Source organism: Setaria italica, chromosome V (genome assembly GCF_000263155.2).
Source record: "Setaria italica strain Yugu1 chromosome V, Setaria_italica_v2.0, whole genome shotgun sequence".
NCBI lineage: Eukaryota > Viridiplantae > Streptophyta > Magnoliopsida > Poales > Poaceae > Setaria > Setaria italica.
In genome coordinates, this window is record NC_028454.1 from 2,617,628 (window position 1) to 2,628,954 (window position 11,327).

General features: G+C 44.2%; 1 protein-coding gene across 2 annotated transcripts; it reads right to left on the reverse strand.

Moving 5' to 3' along the window:
• Nucleotides 1-2,226: 2,226 nt before the first annotated feature.
• LOC101761893 (protein FAM91A1) lies at nucleotides 2,227-10,021 on the reverse strand. 2 transcript variants are annotated; one of them, XR_002677782.1, is made up of 11 exons: nucleotides 9,588-10,021; nucleotides 8,033-8,150; nucleotides 7,621-7,717; nucleotides 7,176-7,282; nucleotides 6,552-6,674; nucleotides 6,201-6,354; nucleotides 5,449-5,509; nucleotides 4,951-5,315; nucleotides 3,032-4,496; nucleotides 2,509-2,938; nucleotides 2,227-2,412 (listed from the first exon to the last, which is right to left on the reverse strand). XR_002677782.1 is itself a non-coding variant. In XM_022826863.1 (10 exons), exons 1-10 carry the CDS (start codon nucleotides 9,704-9,706, stop codon nucleotides 2,692-2,694), a joined length of 2,856 nt encoding a protein of 951 aa, XP_022682598.1. In that variant the 5' UTR covers nucleotides 9,707-10,021; the 3' UTR covers nucleotides 2,227-2,691. The 2 variants fall into 2 exon arrangements, 1 of the variants encoding a protein (XP_022682598.1); XM_022826863.1 differs by having other exon boundaries at nucleotides 2,227-2,938.
• Nucleotides 10,022-11,327: the final 1,306 nt, after the last annotated feature.

Genomic DNA, 11,327 nt, shown 5'->3' on the forward strand with positions numbered 1-11,327 from the left:
CCTCTCCACCCCTTCCCTCTCCACCCGCTCCGACTGTTCCTGGCACTCCTCGCTGGCTGGTGCCGCTCCCCCCAGCTTTAGTACTCCTCACTGGCTGGTACCGCTCCCCCCAGCTTTAGTTGGATCTTCGGCCGCCGGGCTCGGATCTGCGCTTCCCTGGTATGGATCTTTGACTTCCGGGCCCGAGGCTTCCGTCTCCGGCTGCTGCCGGGGGAGGGGGGGGGGGCGCCGCCTGTGGCCGCTTCGGCCTGAGCGGGGGGTGTCGCCCACGGTTGGCTGCAGGCTGGGGGTGGGGAGGCCTCTCCCCTCCCTCGCTCCGCCTCTTCGGCCCCCTGGCCCGCCGGATCTAGCCGTTGGGGGTGTTGCGGTGTGCCCGGATGCCCCTGCCATCGGGTGTGTGTGTGGTGGTCTGCCTTCGTCTCGTAACCAAGATCACCAAGATCTTCAGGTGAAAGCCCTGCCCGGTGTTGTGTTGGGTCAACAACGACTGCGCCTCCGAGCATCATTCCCCTCCTCAGAGGCGTTGTTGTGAAGTCTCGGGAGACGTCGCTCTTCCGCCCTGCCGCTGCCTTGCTGTTGATGTGTTCCACCTGTGCTTTCACTGCTTTGGCCGCCGCCCTTTGTATGGTTGCCGCCAATGTTGGTGGTCCCATCCCATCGTGGTGTGCTTGGGGGTGGGGTCGAGGCGAAAGCCTCTACCTGCTTGCGGGCCGATGATGGCAATGCCCTTGGGCGTCATTTTCCTTCTTGGAGGTATAATTCGTTTGCCCCTTCCTCCTCGGAGTCCCCCAAAGCTGGTCGGTGTGGTTCACCCTCTGTAGCTACCTTCGCTTTATTTTACACAATGTCACTTTGGTTGCCCAGGTCGTGGTGGATGCTTTGCCTCCTGTTGTGTTGTTGTAGATGGTGATTGTTTTGGGTGAATGCTTTGTCGCCCTTTGTGTTGGTTGGGTGGACTTTGTGCCACCGCTGTTTGGTCCGGGCGGATGGTTTGCCGTTGTCGTTCTTCTACCCTGGCGGATGCTTTGCCGCCGTTCTTCTACTCTGGCGGAAGCTTTGCTGTTGTGGTCGTACTGTTCGGTGGATGCTTCGCCACCGCTTTGTGCTTGAAGCTTGCTCTCCTTCGGCATCTATGGCGACGGTGTATCCCTTTTGCAAGTTCAGTTCTTACGGTAGCCTTGTTAGGGTGGCAGGGTTGGGTGTGTCCTCTCCCTTCGTGCTTCTCCTACTACCAGTTTGTTGTGGTCGCTGCTTCAGTCGCTTCTCGGCTATGAATTTGGTTGTACTTTTCTTCAGTGTTTCTCTGTTTTTAATCATTTGTGCTCGTGTTAGTCAAGATCCATTTGGCTACATCGAGTATTGTGTCTGTAAACTGCTTTATTCTTAATGAAATATGTGCTAAGGCACGGTCGTGAAAAAAAATTTAGGCACCATGCGATTCATCTACTAAGGAATCTCTTTCCGAAGGATGTGATCGGATACAGGATACCTGATTGGCCGCTAATCATTTGTATTGCTTCACACAAAGAGAGTGATTTGCGCTTTTCACTTGTATTCCATGTGTATGGATAGTAGAATTGTGTGTGCTTGCGTAATTTGTAATGAGCTAATGATCCATGATCATGTAATCAACATTGTGAAATGAGCTTGCGGTGCTTGTTTTTCCACTGAAGCAGTGGTGAAATGAGAATACGAATGATTTTTGCAACTTGCCCTACTGATTTATTGTACAACCAAATAATAAGGAACGTTACTTGCCTCTTACTTGCCCAGCGCAGCACAGGGACGGAGCATAGCTAGAGCCAGGTGCTGGCGTGCTGCGCAGGGGTTCGGACTGCCATGAGGTTAAGCTGCTAGGCGCCTCGCGGCAGGCGCCGGCGGAGCTGGGCGCAGGTGAATCCAGAGAGAGATGGGAGGGACACGGGACGGGTGAAATGCTGGATTGGTAGGTTAAGGAGTGATCTGGTCGACCTAAACTTAACTGACATTTAGACTGCTGATGTGCCAATCCTTGTCAACAAAATCAGCTTGTAAACCAACCAACTCATCTTGAAAGGTGTGTTTTGATCTTGTTTACCAAACACGGGGTTATGTAGACCCTTTTATTGTTTAGGGGTTATTTGGATCTAGCCTATACTTAGAGGTAGTAAATTGGACTTTTTCCTTCTACCAGAACTATTTACGTATTTGAGCCTTTTTACCCAGCCGACTGGCGCCTGTGACTCGTCCAATAATTTAAGCTTTATAAAATAGGTATGGTCACGAAAAAATGCCCCCTCTCAAAATGGCAATATAACATGCAGTGATGCAAGTTTTCTTTAATTTGCGTCATTGGATCAACCTAAAACACATCTAAATAAATTGATCCGAATTTCAAAGCAAGAAAACCACCAGCGAATACCCACTTGTACCCTGCAAGCATGAAACAATCTCAAGGGTCCATTTAAGCAAGGAATCTTTGGGCTGATCCTACAAACAAAGTGCCAGCTTGAAGACGTGACAACTTACATATGAATATATGATCTGAGTTGATGGCTTCAAAAATTGCATCCCCAGTTGATGAGCACCATCTGACCAATTCCTACAAAAATGCTTGGACATAGTGCATAAAACAGCAGCCCTCCACACTGCATTCTTATCGATCAACTTGGAGACTGGAATCACAATGGCTATAATGGAGTTATGGCCACATCATAGCAGTGCCGATGAGGCTGCTGATGACTCAGCTATAAGCCAAAGAGGTTGGCGTGCTTGAAGGCAAGCAGCGATATCAAAGGGATGTAATTCAGCTCCATCAAATATAAGATTCACTCCTGGTAAGACTACATCCTTGCTGTCTGTGTCCTCTTGCTCTGATTTTACATCATGTAGGGATGATTGTTCTTCAGAGGTAAGTCTGCTGGTGGCCTCATTGTGCTCAGGAGCAAGTGCATATGACCTTTACAAATTTGGAACACAGCCATTAGTTACAATGAATACTAATCAATTAAACTTATCGAATAAAAGCTTAATGCAACATATTCAGAAATACCTGACAGTGCTCCCATCAAAGCTCACAACTTCTGTGCGGCATCTCTGCCGTCCAGAAAATCTCAGCCTCTCATTTTCACTTGGGGCTCCTCCGCTGGTAGGTGTTGAAGGGTCATTATTGAGATTCCACCTCCCACTAATACTGTTGATTAAAACACGTGGCAAGTCCCTTGAGCTTCCACGCTTGTTGAATAACTTTGCAATCGGACCAGTTGCTTGATATTCACCACAAAGTTCTCTCAGATGCCTCCTTACATTTTGCATCACATCACAATGCTCATTGAGGTCATCTTTCTGAAGCATATGGGATGAAACCACCCTTTCACAAATCCTCTCACACAACTTCGGATTGAATAAGGGAATCCCGAACTCTAAGCTCAAAGGTACCCACTGATAGCTTACATTTTCTGGGTCAATTTTGTCCGATGCCTCGATCCTGTGAAGTCTTAGTAAACGAAGGTAGCCAAGTGTGCTCATGTCAAATTTATTGGATAGTTCTTTCAATACAGATGTCAAATTTAAGATCTGTTCCTCTGGCAAATTAGTTTGAGCTACCACAGATGCAATTGATTGATCATCATTCTTTAGAGGTAGAGGGATATCTACAGTGACAAGGTTTCCTGATGCATTAAGATCATTAACGCCAAGTGGTTGCACCAGCACAGCAGATTGTTTAAGCATTGAGTTCAAGCAGTGTAACAATAGGTTACCCTTCACTAAGTTCCCTTCCAACTTCCCTCCTAGTCCACCCACCACGGAACCATCCCAAGACCATATTAGTGCTTTTTCACAACCAGATAATGGTTCAGGTAGCAGTCTAAAGCGTAGTCCTTTCATGAAAACAGCAGAGACCGGTCCACAATTCCCTGCTGTATACAATACAAGCTTCATCCAAGGTGTCATGGAGGAATAAGAAGGTGGGCCAAAATGAATTGGGCCTGAAGGGCCTGGAAGAACTGACGAAGAAGGAAGAGGAACCATTGAAACAATAATGTCATAGTCCCGGAGAAACAGCCGTTCCAATGTAGCCGGGGCAAGTGAGGCTAAGCTCTCGCATCGAAGAATATCAACTTTGTACTTCCTTTTGTTCTTCAACACTCGAGTGTCACTTGAAGCATCTAACTCTGATGTAACCTGGTCATGCTGTGGCAATTCATCATGGTTATCGTCAACACCATCCTCTATGTTTACTTTGGCCAATTGGCCAGTAGCATTTTCAATGTCATTCGAAGAGCTTCTCGGAGTCTTTGCTTCACCAGCATTATTAGTAATTTCATTTGAAGAAACACCACCAGACTGTAAACACTCCAAGAAGTACCGCAGACTAAATGCATGATTTGCAAACTCCTCTAGGACACCTTCAAATTTCTTTCCCTCTAAACTAGCCAGATCACTACAAAGTTCTGCAATACAAGAATCACCTAGTTTTCCAGCCTCATAGAGTGTGACAGCATGCGATTTTAAACCTGCAAAATGTTGGTGAAGGCACTCACTAGTCACTATAGACTACAGTATCATCAAGGCATTTGGCTAAGTACTAGATATTGATCAGTACTGCAAAAACTGTCGTTTGTACCACTACTGTACAAGAGAAGAATTTGCTAGATTCTGATATCGTAATAAACCTTTTTAAAAGATATATATAATTGTAACTTCCACTAACAGTAACTTTCAAAATATCAAGTAAGGTAAAATGAAAATAGTATTGTTAAACTTGCCATCAAAAGTGTCACAAATATTGTACATTTAAAAGCATTTATATGCATATTCCTCAAAAACCGACAGTCATGTTTGAGTAGCAAAATCAACGGTGACGTTATTTGAATATGGGTGCTGGATGTCTGGATGATCTCCAACAGATTTCAGATTAAAATCCTAGTACCTCTGCATTAGGAATAAGAGTTAAAGACAATATCTAACCTGGGGACAGTGAGCCCATCATCAAGTATGAAGTAACATTGGCATCAACAACAAAGCCCACATGAGCAGTTCCAGATATTTTCCTGGGCCCATCAGAATCCATGCTAATCAGTTGTTGACCAGACTTTTCTGAGTTGATACTTGTATTTGAACCTTCTTCGTCATCACTAAGAATACTACCAGGAAATGCAGGCGCACCTTCATCATTAAGAACAGAATCTGCATCCACTAGTTTTTCAGCCCAGCCCAATCGACAAGCAAATGATGCAGCTGCCTGCAGCTGATAAAGGTCAGCTTGTAAAGTTGCAGCCAGTTCAGCAACAGTAGCATTCGCACTTGATACAACAAATACAGCATACAATAGCCTGTGACAAAAAAAGTCAAGTCATTGCTATGGTGGCTACAGAAAGTTACAGGTGAAAGAAATTTACAGAGTCATGTAAATTACATATGAATAGCAAATGGAAGGTCACTACACAGAAAACTGCAAGCACTTACTCTTCAATTGGGTCTTCGTATGATTGCTCCTTGTTAGAAACAAAATTTTCAAGCCTGGAAACTGAACAAATAGTAACAATGTAACTGTGCTATACTACTAAACTTAATATAAGATTATAAACACATCCGGAGGGCATATAGCAGTCTAAGAGAATTTTATTGAGCATTTTACCATTTATTCTGATGAAGCAATCTCAAAATCAGGGGATTTTGATATGTTGTTTGGATAAAATGAAATACCATGATATTCTTCAGGGAACCTCTTTATTTAACACATTTATATGCGATATTGATCTATCAAATATGATTTTGCAAATAACACATAGAAGGTTCTGATGTTCTAACTTTTTATCGAACTTTTATGTTCGTCTTTTTTGCATAACCACAAATTAGGTCATATGACAGACACATAATCCAAAGAATGTTTATCTATTTGTAATGTGTCATAACGAGATTACCTGTGAAGAGTCAAAATGGTAAAGATATTCAATATGAAATTTATGCAATCAAAACAATTTTATTCTGGCATAAAAAAGAAATTGAAAGATGTCGTTAGGCCACAATGCATTTGAAATACAAAATGGCTGTCTAAAGCATTCCTTAGCAACTCAAGGAACAGGATATTACATTCACATCGCATGACTTCAAGAGAAAGCATGAGCATAGAAGAGACACAAACATCACAGGCAATGATGCCAATCAATAAGCTTAATTCAGCTTGACTAATGGTGTCCTCCAAGTACCCCATTTACCTTTGAAACGATCGTCTGGGAAAACAGGGACATCGAAGTACACTAGCCCTCTTTTATAAAGGCCATCTACAACCTTTGGATCAAAAAGAACATATGAATTGGCTTCCTCTTTACATATTTTGTCTATTGTTGCTGTCTCTTCCTCTGAAAGTTTCTACAGAAAACCCATAACATCAACTCTTATCAAAAGACTTCATAAGGAAGGATCATTATAAAAAAAATAATAGCTTTACAATGGGAAAAAGAAAATCAGGCATTGTATATTGTAACTTTCACGTTACGAGTAGGTTTCATCACATTCTGTATCAAAATTACATCAATGTATAGCAATAACAAGAAATCAAACCAGACCTTAAACTCCTCCAGTGTAAAGTTAACAAGACAAACTCCCCACCAAGGCTCAACTGGGAAGTCAGCAGGCTGTGTAGGCAGCATTTCTTTTGCAATTGATTTGTTCAGCTTCCACATTAATTTCTGAAGAAATCAATAGAGAAATCATTTGTAAAATGATCAATCTTGCTGAACGATACAGTCTAATAGAACATGGAAAAACACACACAAAACATGTATAGCATGCCAGTGCATTTATTATTCATCACTTTTCACATCAATAAGACTCATGCCCCACGCAATCATTCAGCATGGTCACTCTACATAGGCCCTAATAGTTTACAGCTTAAATGTGTCTCAATAGTATAAAAGGATAGTTGTTTTGCGATTTAGGAACCTGCCTTATCCTTTTTAGGGTCCCCTAGAATCCTAGATTGACAGCTTGATGCCTTTTCTTTCGTAAATTTCAGTTGCTATCATTTCATCTGAGATTTGATAACCATGCGTCATCTGTTTGCACTTTGCATATTTTAGTATGAAATAGATTACTCAGAAATTCACATTATCAACTATTTGAAACCTATGTATGTTCACAAGAATGCATGAGCATGACAGTGTAAAAACCTAAAATATATGCAGCACTACCTTTGATCTGCATTTGTTCATAATATCAATAAACTCGTTTCTCCCAACACCAGTAAGCCTTAGTGCATCAGCAGCAGTGAAGTTTGGAATACTATCATATGGTTGTTCTGCCAGAAAATCAAGCATGTTAGAAATATAAACATGTATTAAAAAAAGTGGAACAGTGCCTCAGTCTTGCAGTGACGTATCAGTAGGTTACCCTGTTCTACAAAAAAGAGGGAATAGAAACATTGACGAATACATTTTACCAACATGGGCTAGCAGTCTAGGTCAGGCATTACCTAAAAATTGCAGTCAGATTAAATTTTAACGGCAGGATACCACGATTGAATTGTATTCTAATTCTATATGTGATATTTTGCCACCATAAAGACAATAAGAAAGTAAAGCAATCTACAGGCTACATGATGCTAAAGAAACTTTTTTCCTTCAAAAAAGGGATTACCATTCTTCATTGCTTCAAAAAGGATGTCGCAATAATATCTGAATGGTGAGATCCTTGATACTCGGCAGATATAGTCTGCAAGGTGGTACGGGTATAACTGCAAACCAATGTGCATAATGTTGAAATCTTGAAAGGTTTTGGGTAAAACAATTCGAACATATGAGAAAAGAGTTATTATACACATATTTCAACCCATTGCAGAGGTGATTACATAAACCTCAATAAAAAAATAATAAAGATGTTAACTGGGCAGATCCAGTATACAAAACAATGTGCATTACAACTCACAGATACGGGTTTATCAATGTTGGATCAACAGACAATTGAAATAACCCCCAACAAGAGAAAACCAAGTCATCACGCATTTGCCAGCCTATATATTACACAGAAAAGGGGAGAATGAGGATCATACTGCAAGATTTCTCCGGAGGTAGCGCATCATTTCTTCATAATATTCCCCTTCTCTGCATACTCTACGGGCAAAGCAGGTATTCCATTGCAACCGTTTTCGGATACAAAAGTCCACAATCCTGCCACCAAAATAAGTAGAACTGGATATTATGCCTGATAGTTTTGCACTATATTAATGACAGGAACAACGGGCGTGCAATTCAGACACCTTTAATACTTGAGCAGGGTTCTTCATGAAGGCCTGACACAAAGTACTACTAGTGTACCATTCAGGGCATATTTTTTGTACATAGAAGTATTTAAAAGTAGTTTTTGACCTTTAATAATGGAAAAATTACAAACATACCACTGGATCAGACCTAATTTGCTCTTTTACCGCAGGGTATATCAATGACAGGTGGGTCCCAGTCCTACCTATCATTGAGGCATCCAATGCTAAAATAGAAAAGTAGGGTTTGAGCCTGTGGTATGTTTGCAAAATCCCCTTTAATATTCTTACAATATATTATCAATCCATACAGAGTCAACATCATATCAAACAATATGTAGATCTGTAGATACAACTTCTGCACACTAAACATGTATATAATTTGACTGATTGTTGGTCAAAACTTACAAAATCTGACTATTTCAAATCAAAATCCCGTTTAGATGTGGATTGAGGGAGTAGGTACACTAACACATTCTCCAATATGGCATCATGTAACTTTATGTGGCCTTACTGAACTTCGACAGAGGTCTTTTCCAAGGCTGGAAATCCTAGCTCCTATGATTTAACGTGGAAGTATATTTTTAGCAAATACAATGGCACATGTACAAAATAAACTAAATATTTTTGTCTCATTTCATAAAGAGCTTTGACTTCATGGTAAAATCACACAGATGTCCCTCACAAAAAAACCGCATGCATGCATACTTGGTTACTTTGTTATCATGAGGGGAACATAATAATGCCAACCAATGTTAAGAAATGTGGCACTGCGAATGATCCAAGCCGTAAAAACATCATTAGCAGCCAGAGGCCATTAAAAGCTGCATGTAACAAAACAGTAAGAAGGAAGATTGAATGATTAACCAAATTGTGCTTTTCTTTCAGAATGAAACATCATGGCATTGTCAGGACTCAGAATTCTACTGTTTTACTCGAAATCAGTCAGTGTGCTGAAGAGCCATAGTTCAATTTCACTACTCTCAAACTGCCTTTATTCGAACAGGCACAATGTCAAGAGATGTAACTATACAAGCCATGGTTCACCTATCTGCCGTGCTAGGTAAACCATGCAACTGTCCCCAACAAAATTGAGGCCAGCATCTGCAGCTCGGACATCTCCCACGTCAATGCAGGTACTAGTTAGATGAAGACGAGATCTAAACAAGCGCCAGGCAGTTGGGCAAACTAAAATCTCCAGTTGATGTTCAAGCGGCACCAAAACAGCCATTTTAAACAGCATTGGCGTCTACTGCGGCAACTCACAGAGCTCAAAACTAAGCGCAAACGGTTGCAGCAGCAGATCAAATCCACAGTAGAGAGTAAAGGCAGAGCGGTGGCTGGTTACCTGCGGTGCCACTCGTCCTTAGTCTGGAGCGTGGACTGGAGGCGCTTGGGGAGCGACTCCCAGGGGCACTCCTCCCTGATCGCCTTCACCACCATCTGCTCCTCAACCGTCGCTGACATCCTGCGCCTCCACCCCCTCAGCCCGCGAGACTGTTGGGGTGGTTGGGTGGGGCGGCGGATCTGGCTGCTGCGCTGCGGCGGGATCAGATCGCGATCTCGCGGGGAGGAGGGGGCAGGTGAAGTTCGGGAGCGCGCGTGAGGGACGCTGCTGTTCCGGGATCGAGCGCGGTGGCGGTGCTGGGGCCTGGACGCTGGAGAGAAACGGGAGCGCGGCGGGAGGGGAGGGAAGTGGCGGCCTGGTCCCCTGTTCGAGTCCGGTAAGCCGCAGCCCGCAGCAGGCAAGCCTTTGAAACTGGTAGCGGCACCGTGGTCAGTCCGATTTCCGCGACGACGGTTCGGGTAACCCCCGCAGGTCGTGCACGACAGCACAGTCGTCGCACTAGCCGGTCAGCACGACTCCGCCATCAATCTAGCTCGAGCATAATCAGTGAGATCGGACGGACAAGGACCCGCTCGACCTTCCGGTTCACTGTTCCCATTTCCCAACCGGGTTCAGATATATGAGTTCTGTACGTAAATCACTCGCATAATTTAGCTGATGGTGAGTGCAAGTCGTGAGTTTGAGGCCCCTTCTCCTAACCACCTAGTATCGACCTTAACGTTAACTAGTGAAGATTTACCATGTGAATCCTCAGATGGATTAGCTTGCGAGGCACGGGAGATTTATATTAGTTGCGGCTGTCACATCGGGCAGGTCTAGCTATATGAATAGGCCTGGCCCATCATTACGCCTAGGCCTTCGCATGGCGCCTTGGGCCGGTCCAGTGGCCTCTCATCCTCGATTCCCGGGCCACGACCTCGGGCGCTGTCGGTCAGTCGGGCGGTGATGGTGGCAGCCTCTTGCCCATCCCAATTAGCTTCGCTCCCCCATCCCTTCTTTATTTTAGGCTTACCGATAATCTAGGATATTCTTAATCTGGATATCTTTCAGTAGCCTCCGAGTCCTTCAGCTGAAAGTCGGGGAAGGGCTGTGCTTCGATGGCAATCTTCTGTTCACTCCGCACGTCGCCTTGGGACCAGCGTGCGTCACTTATTCCGCTGATGTCGGGTCATGATAGGACAGTTTCCTACCCCATGTCTTGTCGTAGTGGACAGCCTTTATCTCAACCAGTTACTGTTCCTATCCGAGGGGTCAAAGGGTCCACCGCCTTTGCACGGGTGCCTCGTGGTCCATGCTTATGAGGGATGTCCTCCCTTGTCCATGCGCGGCCGCAGCCGGTTTATAAATACGGAGGACGACACCTCTTCTTCCTCGTCCATCTCCAGTGTTCCACAGAAAATGACACCTCACCCTCCTCCCCGCGTGGGAGGCCACTTGATGAAATCTCCATTCGCGCGTTGTGCACATGGCTCGTTCTTAGGTGCTAGGAGAATGTTAGCGAGAGGAGGGGTGTGATGAAGGCGTGTGGAGGTAGCGGGGCAGCCAGTAGGACAGCTTCCATGTTGCCCCTGATACTATTGGCCATCTCGTCGGTACTATTGGCCATTTCATCAATGAGATGGCCGATTGTGCTGACTGTCGGCCATACATCTATGGACCCACCAGAAGGTTTGGACAGTCCTACAATATGAGGTTGTACACCGAGACGTGTCAGACATGGAGACTACGGTGCAAGACGGC

Bases quoted from the DNA above. Each gene is read 5' to 3' on its own strand.
- LOC101761893 (XM_022826863.1), bottom strand. From the start codon at position 9,706: ATGTCAGCGACGGTTGAGGAGCAGATGGTGGTGAAGGCGATCAGGGAG. The intron at 7,718-8,032 runs GTATGATCCTCA...ATTGGTTTGCAG, and splicing joins ACCTCCGGAGAAATCTTGCA to TTATACCCGTACCACCTTGC. The intron at 2,939-3,031 runs GTATTTCTGAAT...AAATTTGTAAAG, and splicing joins TTTGATGGGAGCACTGTCAG to GTCATATGCACTTGCTCCTG.